Consider the following 24,819-nt stretch of genomic DNA (forward strand, 5'->3'; position numbering starts at 1 on the left):
AAGGACCGTGGCAGGACTGCACTGGTGACTGCAAACATCTGGCCCCAATCCAGCCCGCTGATGCGATTCTGAACTGGGCCACCAAAAAGGAGCAGATTTTCCAGTCCTTTTTGACCCGGTTCTTTTGGGAAGACGAGGCGTCGGCACAGTTTCCTGCCATGTTCAGGGCATGTGTTATTTAAACGCTACACCTTGAATGCGGCTGGAAACCACATAATTTGGTTCCTCTGTTTTGGGACTATGATATTATAATCAGTACATAAAGCATCTGAGGAAATAGACTTAAATCTATGAAAGCTCATGCTGCTAACTTCTTTCTTTCAGTTAGTCTCACAGGTGCTACAAAATCTTTTAACATATTATGTGATTATAATTTATATTATAACTTATAAGTTATAATATTATTATAACTAATTGTATGATTGGATATTCAAATCCCTTTTCTTTTTTAAAACAAGCCATTTAAAAAGGTTCAAAATGCCTTTGAGTTAGGAGGATCCACGTGTAGTAAATTTCCACACAATAAAAAGCTGAAAGTAACTCAAGTAGGTATAGAAGGATCACAAAAAATATTTATAACCCTGTCAGTCTAACTGGTTTCAAACTGCAAATGTTGTCCTTCGTAAGTTATCTTTGGATCCAGAGGAATCAGTATGAAATACAGCCCTTCATTCACTTTAAGGTCGAGATGATGCTATTATTTCATATTTAGATCATGGCTAGTGAAGAATTATAGGGCGCATATTAGTCACCTCTGATATGACTTCGTATTCCCACCTAATTTAGTAACAGCAGTTGGTTTCTTGCTCTGGGGGGCAATGGAGAATGAGGTTATTAACAGAGGTTCTGGGGTAAGTGAACAGATGAGGAGGTCTTGAACTGAGAGGAGAAGTCAGAAGTAAAAGGAATGATGCTTTCAAAGAGAAGGAGATTTGTTTCAGGTCAGGTCTTGAATGCAGATGGATGGCTCATCTCACTACTTGATCAGGTAGACTACATACAATGCTGTAAACTGTGTTTTTGTCTGTTACAATGAATGTCAATTATTTAAAAACTGAAGATAAATTTTGTTAATGGCTAAAACAAAGACACCCTCCCTCTTTTCCATAAAGATGCAACCAACACAGGTAAAAAATTATATTCACATGATGGTGATACTTTAATATAAGTAGTATTAATCAGTCTATCCTCTCAGTTTTGGGGATATTTTACAATTTTCACCAGGACTTGTCACCAGTTTGATTATCTACATTTAGAATAGTATAGGCATCTACTTTAGTATAATTATTAGAGGTTTCTCGGTTATTTTAAAAATTGTTTCATAGTGTTTTGCATCATGCTGTAAAATTTCATTGAGGATTTTATGCTTTTCAGGGGTGCTTTCAAAACTAGTGATGGGAGGGCTAGCATGCTGCTATAGGCTGCTGAATATAAGCATGGAAATCTTTTACAAAAAAAATGCAAAAGCATCAGCGGAAGCAGTCGGTTCAGAGTTGAGATTTCTAATATGTCACTGAGGAAATCCGTGAAAAGTTTAACACACTTGATGTCAAATTGATTTCTGTAGCAGAAAGTTGAGCACCTTTTTCCTTCTATCTCAGAAAAACAGAGGCTTAAAAATGCTTCACTTTGGCAGGATTGTGCCTCATGACTATAAGTCTTTAACTTATCATAGTTCTTCTAGTTGTCTTTGCTTAACAGAAGAGAACAGTTATCCCTCTTGAATTTGTCACTGGGGAAGAATTTCCCCTCATCTGTTTGCATATATGTGCCTTCAGGTCAGCTACTGACTTGTGGGGACCCCATGAATTTACTAGGGTTTTCTTAGGCAAGGAATACTCAGCAATGGTTTTGCCAGTTCCTTCCTCTGAAATATAACAGCACCTGGTTTTTGCTGGCAGTCTCATGTCCAAATACTAACTGGGACTGACCCTGTGCCTTTAGGGTATTTAAGGCACTTTCCCCTCATTTTGTTGCTGTATGCTTTCAAGATGTTTCCGATTTATGGCAACCCTAGGGTGGACCTATCATGGGGCTTTCTTGGCAAGATTTGTTCAGAGGAGGTTGCCTTTGCTTTCCTCTGAGACTGAGAGAGTGTGACTTGGCCAAGGTCACCCAGTGGCAGTGGCATCACTAGGCTTGGCGTCACCCAATGCGGTAAATAATGGTGCCCACCCCACATAGACCTCCTCCCATTACCTAAGTAAAGAATCCTTAGTAAGGGTTTTTGTACTAATGTAACTCATAAATCATAATTCCTGTGTATCAATGAATGTAACAGCAATATTTGTGACATAAACAACTAGCCAAATTAAAATTATACCTTTACATTGAAATAGTATATGCACAGCATAAATGTATTTTCATGTCTATAGTTGTGTGTGGTCAAAGTGAAAATTTGGTAAGATGTTATGTTTTTAAATAAAATTTTAAAATAATATTTTGTTAAAAAATTAAATTAAAAAAATCGATATCTCTCCTTTCTCCTCTCACTGAGACTCACCCCACTCATACCATCTCTTCCATTGAGCTCCAGCATTTTAAAGGAACACAGGCAAACGTCACAGCCTGTTTCTGCCCAAAAGCAGATATTTAGGGAGCAGTCGTGTCATTCCCCTCTTTGTGTGTCATCTGGTGTAACCTGTCCCCCTTGTCCCCAAGACACTCTTGTCCAGTGGGTTTCCATGGCTCAGTGGCAATCTGAACCCTTGTTTCCAGAGTCATAATCAAATGCTTAAACCACTACAATACACTTGTTATCTTTCTAGTGAGTTAAAAATCTTGATTTTAGCCCTTCTATCTTCACTGAGAGGTGACCTATGTGCTTTACAGGCCTGACTGGCACCGATGTTGTCTTCATTTTTGTGCCATGTTAAAACAAGACTTTTCATGAAAGCTTTTGAGGCCAGATGTTACTATTCATTTTCTACAGGATTGTGGTTTTAATTGTTAGAACTTGTTTTTATTCATTATATTGTTGAATATGTCTAGATTACAATCGGTAGGGGTTGTTTGTTATTTTTAACAGTTTTACATGTTAAATTATTTAAAACTGTTTGAACCGATCTCATTTAGGCTGGGAGATATAAATATTTTCATAAAATAACTACATGAATAAAAACAAAAATAAAATAAAAGTATTCCCCTCCAGCAGAGTCCTGATAAAAATCTTTGTACTGCTATTGAAGTTTCCAATGAAAGCTTCCTCCCAAATACCAATGGGAGACTTTTAAAGGGGAAAGTATAAACCTTCCTTGCCCTGAAGGCCTAGTCCCAGCTGGGGATCCACAGACTTACTATATACATTTAGAAATCAGGCCTGTTATTTTCATTCACACAATTAATTTCAGGTTTAACTATGCCCTAATTTTTAGCTCTACTTCACAGCCATTTTCTCTCACAGGCAGGTGCTCATAACACAGAGGAAAAACAATTGTTTTAAGGGAAATTCACAATAAACAACAGCAACAATATATCACAAGCTCTGTGTCCTTGTTGAAAAATGTTGGATATGTATTAAGCTAACCCTTTATTGTTGTTACGTGCCTTCAAGTTGGCTCTGACTTGCACAGATGTTATCCTAGTGTTTTCTGGTTAAGATTTATGCAGAAGAGATTTGCCATTGCCTTTCTCCCTAAGGCTGAGAGAGAGTGCAGCTTGTCCAAGGTAACACTGTGGGTTTCTATGGCAGAGCAGGGATTTGAACTCTGGTTTCTGGGAGTCCTAGTCTAACACTCCTACCATTATACCTCCCTCTTCCAAAAAAGTGGCCTGCTGTGATGTAATGTTTGTATGTGTGTCTCCTGAATAATTGACCAAAGGAACTATTTACCTTGAAGCAACTGATATAGCATCAAGTGAGTGACTAAATGGCTCAAGACAAGGTCAATATATTGAAGCAACTTAACAGCATGCTTCAAATAACATGTTTTAGTGCTCACTACTTCCCCAAACAGTCATACTCCATGTGAGGAATGAGGAGGGTGGAAGCAATGCCTCTATAATGCCTGTAATAAATGTTCAAGTTGAGCAGGGAGAAAACAAGTAGGTTTTCTAAACAAATGTCTGAAAGAAATGACAGTGTAGCACATGGGTGGAAATTGTCCTACTTTCCTTATATTGTTTCACTGCAGCTTCCAGCATTTGTCATCATTGCCTGGAATAATACAAGCAGCTGGGAAATACAGTCCAACAACATCTGGAGTGTCACACAGTTTCCACAGCTGGTCTAACACCCCTGAACATCCGCAATTTTCTAATATCAGTGGTTCCCAAACTTTGGTCCTCCAGATGTTTTGGGACTTCATCTCTAAGAATTCCTGACTGTTGGCCAAGATGGCTGGGGCTTCTGGGAGCTGAAGTCCAAAACACGTAGAGGGATAACGTTTGGGAATCACTGCTCTAACATAGTCTTTCATGGGCTATCTGATGGGGACTAGCAATTATATTTTTCCACTGTGCGAGGAATCAACACCATATATCTGTTCATTGGTTCCAACTGTTTCATTCTTTTCTGGAAACTCAACAGTGACCAGTAGTCAATGGTTTGGGGAAATGGCCCATTGCGATCTTGGGAACCAATCCCATTAAGTAGCATTGCTGGCTCCTGTTTTAAAGCACAAACTCCTTTATCTATTTTGTGAAAAATTTGTTCTGTCTTACCAGAAAGGTTGATGCGGCTACAAATACTTTCCCAAGAGTCCTGCGGTTTGTTAAAACGAGACTCCACCTAAAAAGAGACAGATCTTGTTGCCATAAAATAACAGTAAATAATAATAATGATAATAACAATAATGCAATAAAATAATAACTACAGTAAGAAAAAGAAGTTGTTGCTGTTTAAATTCATACATTATATACAAGAGATAATTGATGTCAACAGCAGATTATGAGGAAAAAGGATATACTGTACCCAAAATTAGTCCAGAGTTAAAGCTAAACTACCAATTGGATTTTTTTTTCTTTTTAGCTCAGTGGAAGGAATTTTTAAATGTTCTCCATCTATATGTAATGGTCCTGATCCTGACAGGGCCTGTCCATTAACTTTGAAGGGAAAAAAAGTCTCAGCTGCACTCCCCATATTTAATTCAAATGCATTATTAACTCTTAGAAATACTTATATTCACTGAGATGAAGGAATGTAAGCATATTTAACTCCCTGCTGACTTCTGCCAAGATGACCGGGCTAAGTAGAGAAGACACCAAACTGTTCCTATTTTTCAGCTGTACTTTCTCTCATCAAAGTAGACACCTAGCTTACTTTCCAAACAAGAATGCCTGTGAACTTGAACAGTTACATCCAACCTTCCTTCGGAGTGACGGCTAGTAATTTAACATCACTCCCACTACCCAGCAATTTTCCTGCTTACCTCTTACCCCCCCCCCCCACTCCTCCTGTGTACAGTACACTGTATTCAGAAGCTGACACGAAAGCGAAGCCTGATATACAGAGCTTTCTGTTTCCCTGTGACTCACTTGACATTAACATAATTATGTTACAGGAGTCAAAGTGATTTTCAATCTATGAGTAATGCACAAACGAGAGTGTATGTGTGCGAGAGAGGAGGCATATCAACTAGCTGAAGTAAGCAGCAGCAGCTGCTGATAGCAGCTGAAGAATGGAGGTCTTGATGTAAAACTATCTAGGTTGGAAACTTACATAAAGAACTGAAACCTCGAGTGCCGTCAGAAGAACAGGAAAGCAGAGGCACTTGGGGTCGCCACGGTTGTCCCATCTGGCATAGCCAGAGGCATCATTATTTATTAATTTTTCAATTCCCTTCTTCAAAGAGATCTCAGACCGAGTCACAACTTCTACAAAAGTTTTCTTTCTCTATATCATACACATAACACATACAAGTGACTTTACAGAGTATAAGGGCAAGAGTTCCTGCCCGCAGGAACTTACACAAAGTTCCTCAAAGGAGAAACTAAGAGGAAGAAGGGGAAGTGGGACTAATGGAGAATAGGGAAAGAATATGCAATTGTTTCGATTATTCGTGGGAACAAGGAAGATCCCTTATTATTCTTCATTTTTCAGTTCTTAGGTGGGACCAAGGGAGAATACAGCTGGTCTTCCGTATCCACAAATTCTTTATCCATGGATTCAACAATCCCTGGCTTGACAAGATTAAATACACACACACACACACACACACACACACACACTGTATATGTGTGTACACACACACTCTGTGTGTGTGTGTGTGTTCCAAAAAGCAAGCCTTGATTTTGCCATTTTGTATAAGGGACATCATTTACTATGCCATCATATTTAATTTTGACTTGAGTATCCATGGATTTGGATATCCACGAGGAATCAAATCCCAGCGGATACCAAAGGCCTAGTGTAATAACTTGCATAACAATGCTTCCTCCATTCATCTCTTCCTCACTTCTCTTCTCACACCCCTAGCTACTTTTAGAGTACAAAAGAACAGGTCTCTGCCTTCAGAAACACACAATCTAAACTCTAGTACAGCAGAGAAAGAAGGGGAAATGGAAGCTGGGTGAATAAGAATGTGCTTATCTCAATAATTTCTGCTTCGTCTTGGTTATAGGCAGTGGCGTTACTAGGGTTGGTATCACCCAGTGCGGTAACCCTCATGGTGTCCCCCCCCCCCAGTGTCTTCCTCCCATGCAACACCATACAGAATCCTTAGTAATGTTTTTTGTGTTAATGTTACTCATAAACTATAACTCCTGTATATCACTGAATGTTATGGTAACTGTTGTGACATAAACAATGAGCAAAATTAAAAGTATACCTTTAAATTACAATATCATACACACAACTGAAATGTATTTACATGAACATAGCTGCATGTGGTTAAAGTTAAAATTTGGTAAGATGTGATGTTTTTAAAGAAAACTTTAAAGGAATATTTTTAAAAAAACCTTAACATGTAATAAAAAATATAAAAAAATTCTGAGGCACCTCTTTTCTCCTCCCACTGAGCCTCACCCACTCACCCCATCTTTTCCGTGTTTTAAAGGGACACAGGTGAACACAACCATCCATTTCTACCAAAATGTTTGGGGAGCAGCGGTGGCACCTGGTGCACCTTGCACCCCTTCCAGCCCCCTAGTGATGCTTCTAGTTAGAGGCTTAGTTAAACAGGTCCTAAGATGTGAACTAATTAGGCTAATGTATGTATCTTCATGTAAATGAAGGAAGAAAGTAATGCCAAGCATAGTACCAATGTTGGGGATGGGATGGGATGGGATAAAGTCTGGAGTTGTTAGGAAGACAGCATATAGCTGTTGTTACTGTTACAAGTGGAATAGCCTCAGATTTCGGACCTTTTTTAAAAAACATGATTTGGAGATCATGGTCAAACCAGTTTTATAGTTTTTCTAAAGCTTCAAGCAGCAGCAACTATAGAGGCTGGAGGAAATAAGCTTCATTCAGAATTGTGTAAAGATGACAATCATGTAATCAAAAAAGTACCAGTACAGTATTTGAATATATTTTTAAAAGACGGAAAGTGAAGCAGGCAAAGGTCATATGATAAAGTGATTCCAAAATTTTGGGCACAATGTCCAAACGGAAGTGTGGGGGGAAATGTGGACTAAAGATATATGTGTAAGATGATGTACAGATGGTATCTAAATTCAAATAAGCTGTTAAAAACGTTTCAGATCAATGTTGGGGTTGTTAAGATAAGGAGGGTACTTTTTCATACTTGGTGTGTACTTATGTAAGAAAGCAAAGAGTAAATATGGATTACTTCTTATATACAGCGGTCCCCTGGTATTCATTGGGGTTTGGTTCCAGGTCCCTCTATGGATACCAAAATGTGTGGATATTCAAATCCCATTATATACCTCATTATAAACATACCTCTTCCGGCAAGCATACCCTCCCGATCAGTCTACCTCAGGCTGTGATAAATTTTTATATTGTACTAATTGTTTTTAGATGGGATATGGTTTTATATTGTGATTTTAAATAATTGTTATTAGTATTATTGTGTTTGTATAATTTTGTTGTAATCCCGCCTCAATCCGTCGGGAGAGGCGGGACAATATAAATAAAACTTATTATTATTATTATTGTTATTGTTATTGTTATTGTTATATACAATGTCATAGTACAATGGTGTCCCTTATATAAAATGGTAAACAGCATGGTTTGCTTTTTGGAATTTTTTTTCCAAGCTATAAATAGATGAATCTTTGTATGCAGAATCCATGGATGTGGGGGGCTGGCTTTATATGATAACAGTGACAAGAATATTTCATGTGAAGGCATGGAAATGAATCAAAGCACAGACAACAGAAAAATGGTTGGTTAAGTTTACTGAAGCTGCATCTGCACTGCAGAAATAATACAATTTGACATCACTTCAACTGCCATGGCTCAATGCTGTGAGATCCTAGGATTTGTGGTTTGTTGTGGCTACAGAACTCTCTGACAGAGAAGGCTAAATGTCTCACAAAACTATAAATCTCAGAATTCCATAACATTGAGCCATGGCAATTAAAGCGGTGTCAAATGGCATTAATTCTGTAGTGAGGATTCAGCCTGAGTTAGCCAAAACTGCCAAATTAATGTGGGTTTTAAAGGATAATTTTTTTTAAAAGACTGGAAACCATTTACAACCAGGCCGTTGTATCCATAGGTTATGCATCCATGGATTCAACCAACCATGACTTGAATATATATACACACACACACACACACACACACACACACACACACAGCAAACCTTGCTGTTTATTTTATATAAGGAACTCCATTTTACTATGCCAGTATATATAATGGAACTTGAACATCCACAGATTTTGGTTTCCACAGCCCCCCCCCCTCCCCCCGAACCAAACCCCAGTGAATACTAAGAGCCCACTATAGAGACTTTTTGAGCAATAAGAATTCTAATTATGTAATAATTGTGGTTATGATTATTAATAACCTTACTAAATTTAGGGATCTGTAATGGTAGAACATTTTACCCCTAACCCCCCCCCCCCCCCCCTTTTTTTTTCATTACAGTTTGAAATGAGGGATCAGACTCCTTTTGTGTTTTAATTTTATTTAGTTGGTATTCAGAGTAATAATTAGTCTGTGTTTATTGTTTCAGTTTAATGTTTTAGTATAGTGTTTAGCATGGTGTTTTAATCCTAAAATAGTTTCAATATTATTTATACACACACACACACACACACACACACACGTATATGTGTATACTGTATATTTATCTTTGTTCTATTCTTTTTTCTCCTGTCTGAATGTTTTATGCTGATTGCACCAAAACCTCTCTCTCTCTCTCTCTCTCTCTCTCTCTCTCTCTCTCTCTCTGTGTGTGTGTGTGTGTGTGTATAGAGAGAGTCTTTACAAGATATTTAATATTAAACACCCCATGGTTTAGTATATAGGCATAAAATCACAGATTGGATCCAGTGGGCATATACATAAACTTAATCCTCTGTTCATCCAGTTTCAACTTCCATTTAAGCATTAAAAATGGCATGACATCCGCTTGCAAATAATGTTAAAAGAACTTGTTACCATTCTTTCCTGTTATTCTCTAATGAATTTGGAAAAGGCAGCTGCATTTTTTTAATTTGCATAGAATTTGTACAACATACCTTTGTTTTGTTCCTCTTGATTTAATTGCTCATGTAGAATAAAAACACAATATAAATGTAATTAAACGAAGCTGGAGATAAGAAAGGTTAAAAAGTTCCCTGTAGATTACTGAAGCCAGACAAAATGACTGATAATTATTATAATTAATGGGAACAGCAAACAAATATATAACAGTGTGGTAGGATGGGAATCAGCTTGCTTTTGAAATAAATAGGGGTCAAAGTGATGTGAATTCTTGCTCGCACAATGGGACTAAGTCCCATTAGGCACAGTAGGAGTTATATCCAATAAACATGGGTATGGTTCCATTGCTAGACAAGTCAACAGAGTCACGCATGACAAGTGGGATTTTTTACACGGTTTTCCTTTTTTAAAAAAAAGATACTCTCAGTGCCACTGAGGCAACACTTTTCTTTTTTACTTTCATTTTTAAAAGGCACTTTTGGGCACATAGAAAAAAGTGCATGGTTCTTTGATTCCTGATAGTAAGTGAAGGTGGGAAATGTGTGGTTCTCTACAAGACTTGGATGTAACCAGCTACAAATAATAGATTACATCTAATTAATTCCTTCCCACCAAAATAAATGTACTTTATAACCACATTGAGAGCCAGTGTGGTGTAGTAGTTTGAATGTTGGAAAGCTATTCCAGAGACCAGGGTTTCATTCCCCACTCAGCCATGGAAACCCATGGGTGACCTTGGGAAAGTCACACACGCTCACCCCCAGAAAAACCCCTGATGGATTTGCATTAGGGTCACTATATACTGGAAGCAACTTAAAGGCACACAACAACAACAATATAATCACATTACATTATGAATGTCATTTGATGAGGAATATTATCACCCCTTCCGTGATGTAATGGCAACTTTAAAGTTATTGTTATAATGTTGGGAGCGTGGCCTTACTAAAATAGTGAGGGAGGACTATCACATGATCCAAATGTTGACTCATGCTTTCCCTCACATTTCGTTGTCGGTGTCAAGAAGACAATGAGATGTATGGGAAGAGAGTATATTTTCTATCATAGGTCCATGGCTTGTAACATTTGATTGAGTTTTCTTAAAAGGAAAAGAAAAAAAAAACCCCAACAACCCACAAGTAAAAAACTGGTGGGTAAAGATTAATTTTTATTTAAAATCTTAACCATAACAATTACTATGTACTTCTGGACCTTGGAACTACATCTGTAACAAAAGCTTACAATCTCTGGCTCTCCAGATGTTGATGGTCTAATCCAGGGGTGCCCAATTTAGAAAGCGGTAGGGGCCGAAATTAAGGTCTGCTAGGTTGTTCGGGCTGCCAATAGGTTTAGGACAGGGAAATGTAGGACATTTAGTTGACATGTAAGACAATCAAGAAAAATGGAGGACGTGACCAAATACAAGCTGGAAGCATATAAATGTAAATCCATACTTCTTAGCCATGCTGAAAATGGAAGACATTTTGGAATCCCTCCTCCTGGACAGGAAGGCTGAGATGGGAGACATGTCCAGGAAAAGGAGGTGTAGCCAAGGGTCCGTAGGGGAATTTTATTATTATTGTTAGCTCAAATATTGCAAAAGGGGCTGGCTACGTGAGCCCACCGAAATCGCCCTCCCGATATGTATACGGAGTAGACCAGGGGATCCCAATAAATAAAGCTGAGACGGATTTTAATAACTAGCTGTCTAATTTATTAAAACAGGGGAAAAACACATGCGTTGCGCATACGCTCACACACACACTCAGGAAAATTAGAGTTGGGAAATGGGAACAGATTTCAGGCGTTACTAATGGAGATGCTTACCAGAATGTAGATTCCCTCCGGGAAGCGAATGGGGTGCTGGACAGTGAGACAAGTCTGCTCCGCAACCTGGGAGTGAGCAGAAATGCCGGCTACCAGAACAGAGGTCCGACTGACGTGGAGTGAGTAGACCTTGAAAATGGCGCGCTGAGCAGCCAAAGCGGGGACTTTTTATAGGCCAAATCTGGCCTGAGGCAAAGAGGCTGGCTTGGCCGAAACAAAGGTGTTCTAAAGATTTTCTTTTCACCTGAATGTCTGCTTTAGATAGTATATAAAGGGCTTATGCAACTCGGACAATAGGTTCGAGGAGGAGGTTGATAGCTTCAGGGAAGGCAATCCTTTTACTCTTCCCAGCCTTGAGATAATCCCTTCATGCGACTTCCCCGGACCTTCTGAGATGTTAATATGGGTGCTCCCTTAGGGGAGGTGTACATGTCCTCTCGCTTTGCCAGTAATGGAGGTCAGGCTGCTAGAGTTCATCCAGGGGTCATTAAGGGTTGTCATTGATTCCAAAATTTATATCGAGCAGCATGGGTAACAGAGGGAAAGTCTGGTCATCCCTTCCTTCCTTCCTTCCTTCCTTCCTTCCTCCTTCCCTCCCTCCCTTCTTTCTTTCTTTCCTTAATCCCTCCCTCCCTCCCTCCTTTCTTTCTTTCTTTCTTTCCTTCCTTCCTTCCTTCCTTCCTTCTTTATTTTTCCGCTTCTTTCTTTCCTCCCTTCCTTCTTTCTTCCTTTTCCTCCCTCCCTCCCTCCTATATTTCCTTGCTTCTCTTTCCTCCCTACCCCCTTTCTTCCTTTCCCTGCCTCCTCCCTCCCTCCCTCCCTCCCTCCCTCCCTTCTTTCTTTTTTCTTTCTTTTCTTCCTTTTACCCTCTCCCCTTCTTTCTTTCCTTCTTCACTTCTTCACTTCCTTGATTCTTCCTTCCTTCCCTTCCCTTCCCTTCCCTTCCCTTCCCTTCCCTCTTTCTTTCTAGAGGAGAAGGAGAAGGAGGAGGGGGATGGGGAAAGAGATAAGGACGCCTGCGCACCACATTGTCCTCCTCCTCCTCTGCCAAGTCATTTGCCTTTGAGCAGCCTGGGGGTTTTGCCAGGTGGGCAGCCTTGCTGACTCGGCAGAAGAGGAGGAGGACAACTCGCTGGGCAGTGGTCCTTGTCTCTTTCCCCCATTGATGGGCGGGCAGCCTTGTGAGGAGGAGGAGGCGGGAGGATGGGGGTAAGAGACAAGACAACCCGTCCACCGCATTGTTCTCTTCTGCCAAGTCGTTCATCTTTGAGCGACAAGGCTGCCTGCCCAGTAGAAAACCCAGGCCACTCGAATGACACGGCAGAGGACAACCCTTCCCCCCCTCCTCCTCTGTCGAGTCGCTCACCTTTGAGCGGCCTGGGGGCTTTGCCAGGCAGGCAGCCTTGCAAGGACGAGGATCCCGAATCCCAGGCTGCTCGCCAAAAGTGTGGTGGCCTCCTCCTCCTCCTCCTCTACTCCCATCCACACCCCAGTGAAGACCCTGGGCCCCTTATCTTAATGAGCCAAACCCCTGCCCTCTCTCGCTCTTTTGCTCTCTCACTCCCTGCTCTCTCTCTGCCCTCCCGGCTCTACTCTGCTGCTTGCCCTACAAAAAGCTCCTCCCTCTGGGCTTCATTCCCTCTGGGGTGAGAGGAGCTGTAATCCTGCCCCCAGCAAAAGCTCTCCAGGGAAGTCTGGGGGAAGAGTCCATTGCTCCCATCTTCCAAAGCCCTGTGCGATCAGGGAAGACTCTGGGAGCCGGGACATCCTCCTCCTCCTGATTATTTGGCCCCTGGCCTCCAGAAATCCTTTGGCGGGCCGCATGCGGCCCCCGGGCCGCAAGTTGTGCACCCCTGGTCTAATCAATAAGCTGAATCCTGTATGGCCAATTGTGAGGGATCATGGGAATTACAATCCAAGAAGATCTGTAGGTTTACAGGTTCCCCAACTCTACTTTAAAGGAAATAAGAAAGAGACATTTTTAAAAAAGTGTTTCAGGGCCAAAAATCTTTTTATACACATTCTTGGCATGAGTAATATTCTGTCCTAGAGTAACTGGATCATGAAGCAAAAGTGTGTATGTGCTTGGGGAGGAGGGTGGAATCAGAAGGAGAAGCGAACAAAGCTCACAGTGTCTCCAAGATTCCCAAGGATAATAACTGACCTCCCATCGTCTGCCTCTTGGGATAATGCAAGGCTGAGCTACGAAGGGGGAAGCCCTTCCCTTAGCAACATCAGTTCCGTCTTGTTAGACCATAGCCAGGGGGAATAGACTGAAAATTCATTTTATTTATTACATTTATATCCCATCTTCCCTCCAGTGACCTTTCCCCTTCCCTACTTCATCTTTACAACAACCTTGTGAGGGCATCAGGCTGAGAGACTGTGACTGGCCAAAGGGCAGCCAGTGAGCTCTAGATCTCCCTAGTCCCAGTCCAACATCCTAACTCAAGGGTTCCCAACCTGTGCTCCGAGGAGCCCTTAGGGCTCTGTGTGCACTTCCCAGATGCTCCACGGCCATTCCACAAAAATGAAAGAAATAAAAATTGAAGGAAATTAAAGAATAAGAATATATTATTATTATTTTCTTATGTACTGCCTTTCTCCCAATATAGGGACTCCTAAATATACAGTGGACTCTTGTTATACGCTGGGGTTTGGTTCCAAGATCCTTCGTGGATAACAAAATCTGTGAATGCTCAAGTCCCATTAAATATAATGACATAGCAAAATGGTGTCCCACCTTATAAAAAATGGAAAATCAAAGTTTGATATTTGAAATTTATACTTTTTTGAACATTTTCAAACTGTGGATGCTTGAATCCGTGTATAAAAAATCCATGTATAAGGGCCAACTGTACTCCTAAACACCATTAACTTGTAAGACATAGGAGTTTAGTACACGAGAGGCAAAGTGCCCAAATCCCGTGTATAAATGGGGTTTAAATCCCAGGAAAATCCTGCAAAAGCAGGATTGTTTTCAGACATGTCACACGAATTAAGCATTAATGCAACATTAACCTGTACAAAAAAGTGGTAAAATCGTGCTGCTTTTTGCACAGGTTAATGTTGTGTTAATGCTTAATTCGAGCAATGTTGTCTGAAAACAATCCCGCTCTTGCGGGATTTTCCTAGGTTTAAACCCCGTTTATGAACAGGATTTGGCCGCTTCCCTCCCGTCTTATAAATTCCATAGAGTAGGCCTCTTAGCAACTCTGCCATAAAAATAAGGGCTCCCTGAGTCAAAAAGGTTGGGAACCCCTACTAAATACTAACCCTACCAGTCTATTTCTCCTCATTGGAAATGCATGTTCATTGAAAGAAGCAGCCCTCTTTCTTTAAAAAATATCATGAAAACTCAGTGTTTATGCTTTAAAAATGATATCCAGCTCTCTTTGTTTCATTTTTCTCTTTCATTCATCTACATGTCTGAACATGTTGAAAGGTAAACAAACTTAGGAAATGGAAAGTTAAGCTCAGCCCTTTCCTACTTGCAATCATACAGCTGGGGAAAAGGACTGTTCTAAATGAAACTACGGGGCAGCCTCAACTGGCTTGTGCTTGTTGGGTTGCGGTTGTTACATCTGGGGGAACACCTCATTGGGAAGTGATTCCAGAGTTTTATTCCCATGGCTGAGATGTTGCAAACCTATAGATTCTTTTAGCTATACATATATAGCTTACTTCTCTATACTTATTAGAGCTATCATCTGCCTTAACTCACCATCTGCCCTTTAACTAACTAGTTGTTGTACCAATATATCTAATTTAAATAATTCTATATATTACTAAAATGCAGCAGAGTTTTTGAAATACTCAGCAGAGGAGATGATATTGCACAATTAAATTAGCAAAAGATAACCAGTCAACGAAAGAAAATGTGCTTTTTAATAACTTGCCTTTTATACTGCATTACAATAACACACCAGAATCAAAACAGCTCAAAACATAATTTACTCTTAGTGTATCTCTAACTGCATATTCAAATGCAGTCTCCCCTAGTAGTCTATTAATGCCATGAAACACAACTGTATTTACTACTACTACTACTAATTTATATTCCGCTTAATCGCAGGGAATCCAAGCGGATTACAGCATTAAAGCATTAAAGTCCCCCCAAGAGCCAAGTTCTTCTCTATTCACTTTAAACATGCAGATTTATGAAAATTTATCTGAGACTAAGCCCCACTGAACATAGCTTTAAGGCTGACTGCTGGTTACACTGTTGGTAACCAATCTATAACAAAGGAAGTCCACAATTCTATACTGATTTACCTGGGGAAATTTAGGGGAAATAGGATCGAACTCTCTCTCTCTCTCTCTCTCTATATATATATATATATATAGTCTGCAGCATAACTGAATTTAATTGGGTTTACTCCCAAGTAAGTTAGATCTGGTAAACTGAATGCTACAGAAGTTGTCACATCATGGATACTTAATCGGAAATAAATTCCTTTGAATCTATTGTATGGGCATTGCTTCTGCATACCCTCAGATTGTCCTGATTTGACAGGGAGAGACTTATCAATCCTGTAGTCCCAATTTTGTCAGTTGCTTTGAACATCTCCCAGGAATATGCAGGAATATGCAGCCCTTTAGACATTATTGGACTGCAAGTCCCTGCTTCTTTAGTCAGTATAACCCATGGTGAGGGATCAAGGGCGCTGCAGTTCAACTACATCCGGAGGGACACAAATTCTTCAAACCTGATCTGGCAGTGATCATTCAACCTTTTTGTAATGGATAGATAGCATTTTAAATGTTTGCCAAGCAGTTCAAAAAGAATTTGAAGTAATATGCCAATATGACTGTCTCTTATTATGTGGCCTCTTTTCTTAACAAATAAAGCTTTGATCCTCTTATAAAATACTACTGTACTATGGATGTCTATTCAATTTAGTAATTTCCATCTATGTCAAATGAGACTTACTTCCTGGTCAATATTGGTAGCATTGTTGTCTTCCCACACTTTTACTCCCTTGTGTGTGCATGGACACACATATAGAGGCAAACACAGCTTTGTCCAACTTAGTGACATCGAAATATGTTGAACTATAGTCCCCATTATGCGCACTCAGGCTTTGCTGTCTGAGGATGATGGGAGTGGCAGTCCAATGCAACTGGAGGGCTCACAGATTAGAAAAGCCTAATACAGTCCCTTCTTTCATACCACACCCTGAAACTCCCTAGGATTGCATTTGAGCATTTTTTCTGATTGTTGACCAGATAAATGGATAATTCACAACAGCTTGGAAGCTATAATCACAGCCCATTAGACTAATGCCACTGCCTTGTGTATGTACAAAGTCCATGTGATAAAGTCTCTGGAAAGTTTCAGAAGAGTTAGCCTATTCAAACTGCTGTATTCTCTTGAAACCCAGAAAACCTCTTCAGCGAACTCAGAGCCATAATAGGACATTTCCCAGCTTTCTCTCTTTTATTTTCTTGTAATCATTTTTGGTTAAGAATGATCTTATGTGTTTTCACCCAGAAATAACTCACCCAGAAATAAGCCATTCAATGGCTGTTTTATTCCCAGGGGAAGTGCACATGGAACTGCATTCTGGCGCACAAAACCATAGCCTCCAACCTTCACAAATGAAAACCAGGACACATGTGGTCAGGTAACACTGGAGAGTGGTCAGGATGGTTATTAATGAGGAAAAGCGCATAAGCTTGGAGAGGCTGCAGCAGTTTGCTTTTTTGTGAGGTTACTGGGAAGGGCAAGATTCTGCCAGCTTCTGTCCCTCCCCCAAATTAATTGAATGCAAACTACTTTAATATTTTGAATTTAGTTTGCAGCAAATGAAGTAAGTTGAGGGGAAAGTGGGAAGGGGTAAAGTGGGAAAAGAAGGGAGACACTGGGTATCGGGATGTTTAAAAGCAGCTGAAAAGTGGGACAACCAAGAATTAAAAAGGAATGTCCCTGTCAAACTGGGACAGTTGGAGAGTATGCAAAACATGACCAAATGAAAAAGGAAAGGAATACACAATCTCTTTTTTCTCTCTAACCCTTGACTCCTTTCCTGATCATTACATATAGCCCAATTTTCTTTCTATGAGAGAGTCCCTTTTATTATGGAGTTTCTTTCTCTTGGGGAAATGGGATGCTTTTGACTGAGAGCACATTAATTGCTTCCATGATAGTGGAGGTGACATTTGATAAAAATTGGATAAGGATGTACCTGTACTTAGAAACTTTATGCTGAGACAGACCATTGGTCTCTCTTCAGCCAATATGGATAACTTTGGAGGGACAGTATCCCTAAGCTACTGGGAGCCACATCCTACATAATTACTGCACCATCAGCATACCGCCCCCCCCCCCACTGTCCCCATTTGGCAGGGACAGACACAGTTAATTGTTTGTTGTCCCACTTTCTCAGCTGCTTTTAATATATTCTCGCTCTTCCTTCTGGTTTCTCCCCCTTTATCCTCAGTTTATTTGCACCCATTGCCACAAACTGGCTTCAAAGAACAAAAGTTGTTTACACTCAATTAACTCAGCAGGAGGGAAAGGAGAAGTAGTGGAGTATTGTATTTTCTAAATCAATACATAAATGCCTAGATTTCTCTGTTTAAAATAGTTTAGTATGTTCCTCCACATTAATAACTTTTATTTCTTGCTGTCTGGCCATACCCATTTAACTATACCCTGATATGGTTTGACCACATGTGCCCTGGTTTTCAGCTATTAAATGTAGGCATCAAATTTGCTGATGCAGTAGTATTGGTTGCACTCCTCTGCGCAGTCATTCTTTAAAACAAGATAGATGGGGAATATGCATCTTGCTTGGAAGCCAAATTGCCTTTCCAGGAGACGTCAAGTGTTCAAAAGTGGTTGTGCTTTTTTCGCTACCATGTCTAATTTGGCAGTAACCAAAGTGGGGGTGGAGGTAAAGGCTTCAGAATTAATTTTAGACAATGTGAGTTGTGGTCCGGCACAGCTGCAGGACATCAGATGGGGAAACGCTACACAATATTGGGCTGTATTCAGTGTAAGGAAGTTTCAGGTATTAGCAGGAAAATGTAAACATTCCCTCTATCTTCATTTCAGGGAAGGAAGGAAGGAAGGAAGGAAGGGTAGATCTAATAACATTTTCTCTAAGATTTAGAGAAAGGATAATTTTTGGCACACCAACTACTCTTGACATAGTATGCCACAAAATTATCAATTTGTTCTCGTGTGTGTTATAATTGGGGGGCTTCCAGACAAGATTTCTATTCTGTAATTGCTCTGCCTCATTTATAGAATTTTACTGGAAATCCATAAGAGAACTTGGAAAAGTTACTTTTTACAAGCCTTACTGACAGAATTTTCTGGACAGGTTGGTTCAGGGACTGTGGGAGCTGCAGTTCAAAAAAGTAGTTTTCCCAAGATATGGTCTCCATATCGTTGTCCTTAATTCTCTCCTGTTTACCTGTTATTTTTAAAGTTTTTTTCCTTGCCAGAAAAAAGGGGGGAAAAAGAAGAAGAAACATTTAGAAGAAAAAGCCTGTATTAAGACCCTCCATTATTCCATAATGTTCACTTTATGTCCACCTAAAATTAGTATTTCTAGATTAATTTGATTTAAGATTTTATTTCTGACTACCTTATAAACTTTGAAAGAGAACTTGATTCTGTATTATGTTCAACAAACATATTTGAGTTTTGTTTCTCTTTTCTTATTAGTCATATAGGAAGTAACATTTAAATTTACGAAGACATAATGTGGTTTTTGTGTAATACTGGTGTTTCATAACAATATAACTGCAGATCATTGTAGTGTTATATAAGGTTTACAATGCAATTTTCTGCATGCAAGTTACCATCTCTTTAGTCATATTCTCTAGTAAACATATTTAGGGGTATAACTTTTAGAGATCTTTCTGTAATCCTTTCAACAATCTTTTAAAAAGCAACCCTATTATCTTGAAAAAAGAAAATCCAGATTAGATATTTTTTTCTCTTCAGTGTTTCTATTTCATTTCTCTGTATTTCTGTATTTCAATTGCATAACCATCCCAGTTATTTTCAATAATATATTCCAAAAACTTAAACTAAGGATATATTTCCAGTACTTAAGAAACTATGGCTAGACTCTTTGTAGTACCCCCCCCCTTGCCATCCATCACATTGCTATTGCTGTATCTCTGGAAGGATACATTTTCATCCTTTGCATTTATTTCTGGACAGGTCATCTATTTGTTATGTTTTAATTTAATTTAATCTAGAGCAGGGATGGCCAATTTTCTGCCTTCTCGAGTCCAATGTCTTTCCCTATAGAAACTAGCCTAAGACTGGAATAATCTGATCTGCACACGGGGTCAGGAACGGATCTACTAAAGGAATGGCATTGTGGCCCTCTAAGGATTTCCAGCAGCACTTTTCTGGAAATCCAGTACTTATCAGTCATTTCTACTGATAATACTGACTATAGCTAAAGGGAGCTGCAGTATAGCTCTATCTGGAAAGCCACATTATTCCCACCTCTGCTCTGCTATAATATACCTGGCATCACCTGTCATTAAGAATTTCACAGGGTATGGAGAACTTTTGTTCACAGGGGAATTTCATGATAGGACTTTTGATGCTGTTGTCAACTGCTTTCACGTCGATCTTGACCCATGACAATCCTGCTGATGAGATAACTCCAAGACCTCCTGTCCTCCACTTGCTCTGCCCAGTTCCTACAAACTCATACTAGTGATCTCTTTAATAGAGTCCATCCATCTAGCATGTAGCCTTCCTCTCTTTCTATTTCCCTTGACCTTTCCTAGCATTATTGTTTTTTCCAACGATTCATGCCTTCTCATGATGTATCCAAAGTACGCCAGCCTAAGTTTTGTCATCTTGGCTTCCAGGGAGATTTCTGGCTTGATCTGCTCTAGGACCCATTTGTTTGTCTTTTTGGCTGCCCATGGACATGACTTTATATCTGGTCAAATTTCTTTTAGAGATCAAATGGCAAACACCCTTTCTCTGTAGTAGTATTGGCCCAATGGAAAAAGAAGAAAGCAAAGCCATCATTATTTAAGAATCCATATTCTTTGGGGACGATTACAGCTATAGCTCAGTTGTGTGGGTCATGCTTTGTACTCAAAAGTATACTGTCCAATTCACTTTTGGGGCTTGGACTGTCCCAATTAATCCTCTGTCCTCCCACTTTTCAGATGCTTTTAAAATGTCCCAGACCAGGCTGAATACCTCACCGAACTACAAATTCCAAGGTTTCACCGGACTGAGCCATGACAGTTATAGCGAGGTCAAACTGCTTTATTTCTCCAGGGAGAATAAATCCTATATCTCTCAGAATCTCCCAGTCCAGAAAGTAACTTTTCTAGGTTCTGGATCCTAGTCCAATGCTATACTGACTAGCAGCAGATATAAAAAGTCTTTCTCAGGCAGTGAGACTAGTTTCTCTCTATTATTCACTTGAGACAAATCTAACCAGCTCTTGGAGTAGTGGCCTGAGAAATACATGGCAGTCATGCTTGTTTTGTTTAATTACTTTTGTCTAAGCACAACTCTCCATCCCCAGTACATTTGCTAAGTCCCTCCATGCCACTGAATCTATGATGGTTCAGATAAAGGATGAGACGCCCTTTTGCAGATTCACCTTAAATACATTTATTCAAATTTCAGTCCCATTTAATTTAGCGGGAATGATTTCTTGGAAAGAATACTTAGCATTATATACTGCAGCTGGGGCAGTATATTTATTTGCATGTCAGTTCTGTGAAAATCGATGAGATGCACTTGCAAATAAATCAAGTTTAGGATGATGATTCTTTTCAGTGGAATAAACAGGTGACGATTCATGTTTTGGATTTTGATCCTAGTCAAGAAGAAATATGGTATCTTTGAATAGCTAACTCTGTTAAGTTAAATGAGTGTGCAGACCGTTTAACTTTCCAGAACTCTTCAATCACACAAAACAGAAACTTGTTTTCAACTGCTTCTAATGCAAACACTGGTTATAGGTAATATATTTCTTTTACAAATTACATAAGTATTTAACAAAAGTAGTGTGTATTTTTTATAACTTCACAGACAGACAATAAGTAGAAAACTACTGGCTAAAAGAATTAAAAGCGATAGAAGTATAACAACAACCAAAAATAAACCCATACATTTATCTTCCCCTTCTGCCTGATGATGAAAGCTCTCATAACAACAATACAGAATTTGGTGAATAAGATGCCAACGATACTGTTTAATAGAGTTTTCTAATACAAACTTGGCAAGAAATCGTTGTACCAAACTGCTCTTAAATTTCAGTATTCTTGGCTGAAGGAACTTCCAATGCCTTCAAAACTAAAGATGGCACAATTGCATTACTACTACTAACAGTAATAGAATAGCTGCCTTGAGTCCCTATACTGGGAGAAAGGCAAGAGATAAATAAAATAAAATAATAATTAATAAGTGTTATTACAGGGAGCAAAGAACAAGCAATATCAGAATGGCTAAACTTGAGAGGATTCTGTTGTGTCTTTCTATCTCAACCCTTTTTATCTAACATATGATTAACATTGTGGATACATTTCTGCAATCTCCATGGTGTTTAATTTTTTAAAAATGGAAACTGCAAACTGAATGTAAGCATCATTTATGAAAGTGGCTTAAGATGTGAAGAGTTGGACTACCAGTTATCAAGACAATCCTGTAAAAAATGTTTGGGGGAGTTTGCCCTCTGTGTATGATATGAAAGCTCTTGGGACCTCTGTCTTCTGTGTTGTGAATGTTGTCTGGAGCATGAAAAGCATCAAGAGGGTCTTCTTGGGAGCGATGGGGAAGGAAAAGGAGAGGAAGAGGAGGCCATCACCTGGGAAGCCTCTGGGAACATCTGGAGGGGCCACTCCCTCCCTGAGCTCTATCTCTAATCTATCTATCTATCTATCACTTGCCTATTGTAGCAATTTGAGATAGATAGATAGAGAGTGTGTGTATGGGTAGGTGTGTGTGTGTGTGTGTGTGTGTGTGTGCATGTATATGTGTGTGTGCATATATGTATGTGTATGTATGTGTGTGTATATATGTGTGTGCACAAGCCCCCTGGGATGAGCCCCCTCGAAGTCCATGAGTACCCCAATGGTTGTACTCCAGGTGTACTTGGCTGGACCCTGGTCCCTTCCCAGCCGCTCTCTTCTGCAGCTTCCTTTGCAAGCGCTGCTCTTAGGAAAAGCCAGAGCGGGGCCGAGGAGTCTTTGGTTTCAAGCAGAAGTCCAACTAAGGGCAACGTTTGTAAGGCCTTTCTTTCTCTCCTGGCTGAAGGATCGGCAGCAAAGGGCTCTCAAAGGCACTGGGAGCCTGGAAGGGCTGGCAGCCCAATGGCGAGGGAGAGAGAGGCTTCAGCTGCTGATTCCCGAGAGTTTCTGACTGGCAAATTATTTTTGAGCCCAGAAAGTGATTTGGGGGGACTACAGCTCCCAGCGTCCCCAGCCACTAAGACCAGGCGCAGAATGCTCGGAGGATCCCCCCGAGAGTCGTGTCCCAAACTACTTCTGACGCAAGAAAAGCTGGGGAGTGTTTTCCTTAAGCTAGACAAAAGGAAGTAGTCCCAAACCCACTGCAGAAATGGCCCAGTTTGAGACCGCTTTAACTGCCCTGGCTCAAGGGCCCAGGAGTCCTCCTTTCCCAGGACCTGTCCTCCCTTTCAAGCTCCTGTCCGGGAGGAATTCCAAAGCGTCCTCCTTTCCCAGCAGGACTGAGGACGACAACCCACAGGGCGCTGTTAGAGCTGCTCTGGCTGCCTCCTGTGGAATCCTGGGATTTGTAGCTTAGAGGGGGCATTTAGAAGGCTCACCCATAGAGCTCTTAGGCCTCACCAAACTACAGATCCCAGAATTCCACAGGAGGCATCCACAGCAGTGCTATAACCGCATAGTGTGATATTGGTCTGAGAAAAATGAATTGCTCTTCTTCCTATGAGGGTTTCTAGCTTTGGATGTCCTCCATTTTGACCAGGACTTATCCGCATGGGTTTATATTTCTATGAGTGTCTCTAACTTTTATTGGGCCGCGTCCTCCGTGTTTGTTTTCTTGAATGTCCTCCATTTTGACCAGGACTTAGCAGCAAGAGTTTGTATTTCTATGAATGTTCCTAGCTTTGATTTGGTCATGTCCTACATTACTTTCCCTCTTCAAGGCAGTGCCTTGTCCTCCCCCTTAAAATGCCCGAGGGAAACTGGCATGATGCTTTTTGGGGGGCACCAGGGAAGGTGCCTCCCCTTTCCTTCTTTGGGACGTGGGCATCACCAGAAGGAGGACCCTGCTCTGGCAAAGAAGGAAGGGGAGGCAGACACCCTCCCTGGCCCTTCCAAAAAAGCCCCCCCAAAAGGCACAGCAGCCGCATGCCCTGGCAGCTCAGTGTTCAAATGCCAGTACAGCAGCCGCCACAAGGTTGTGAGTTCAAATCCAGAGGCCTCCAAGGTTGACTCAGCCTTCCATCCTTTGAGAGGTCGGTAAAACGAGTTCCCAGCTTGTTGAGGACAATTAGCTGACACATTTTAAATCACTTAGAGTTGAAAGATATAGCCGTGTTAGTCTGTAGAATTAATACATATAGAGATTTTGTAGCACCTTTGAGACTAACTGGGGGGAAAAAGGGAGTTTGTAGCATGATCTTTCATAGACTTTAGTCTGCTTCTTCAGATGCTTGCGGTGGAGAGGAAGCCAGTGGCAGACAGGAGCCCAGGAGTGTCACTGAGGAAAACTGAAAAGGCATGTCGGCTCCTGCAGACCCAGTCAGCATGAGGAGGACCCATGCGCCCCACATGAGACGTAGTTGGCAAAGGGCTCCATACATGCAGGTCCTTAGGAGCGACGGCCCGTTATTGCACTTGTGGAGAAGGAAGATACCTGTCTGTTATCTGGACAAGTTTCTTGAAGAGGTTGATGGGATTTCCACTTCATGTGGCTAAATTTGTTGCTTTCTAGTTTAAAGATATAGTGCTGAGTTCACCATTAAGCAATAAAGAAATGTAAAATGCTATTGCTGTGCCAGTTCCCCCCCCCCCGATTTTTATTTTATTTATTACACAGTTGTTATCTAACATTATTTTAATTCGCTGTCCACTGTATTTTGTTATTTGAATGTTAAACATGTATAAATATGCATCATATTTAATTATTTTTGTAGAATGTACACCACAGGCAGGTTTACTTTATTTTAATTAACTGTATATATAGTGCTGTGTAAATTTAAAGCACTATATAATAATAATAATAATAATAATAATAATAAGTTTTATTTATATATCGCCCAATCACTGGGAATCCAAGTGGTTTACAACAGAGGGGATAACAGACAGTTCCCTGCCCACAGGCTTACAATCTAAAAGACACGACACAAAAGAAGGGAATGGTGGGGGGGAGGGAATCAGGTCCAGCATTCTTCTCTCCCTCTGAGGCCTGGACCAAGGCAGATGGACCGGAGGGAGGGCTC

General features: G+C 40.4%; 1 protein-coding gene across 1 annotated transcript in view; it reads left to right on the top strand.

Moving 5' to 3' along the window:
- The first annotated feature begins 880 nt into the window (after positions 1-880).
- Positions 881-24,819, top strand: part of ATF3 (activating transcription factor 3) — a 44,627-nt gene continuing 20,688 nt past the window's right edge. Inside the window, exon 1 of the mRNA XM_042479348.1 lies at positions 881-988. Coding sequence (XP_042335282.1) covers positions 954-988 — 35 coding nt within the window. The 5' untranslated portion in view covers positions 881-953. The remainder of the gene's footprint in view (positions 989-24,819) is intronic.

This window comes from Sceloporus undulatus, chromosome 1, assembly GCF_019175285.1.
Source record: "Sceloporus undulatus isolate JIND9_A2432 ecotype Alabama chromosome 1, SceUnd_v1.1, whole genome shotgun sequence".
In the NCBI taxonomy this organism is placed as follows: domain Eukaryota; kingdom Metazoa; phylum Chordata; class Lepidosauria; order Squamata; family Phrynosomatidae; genus Sceloporus; species Sceloporus undulatus.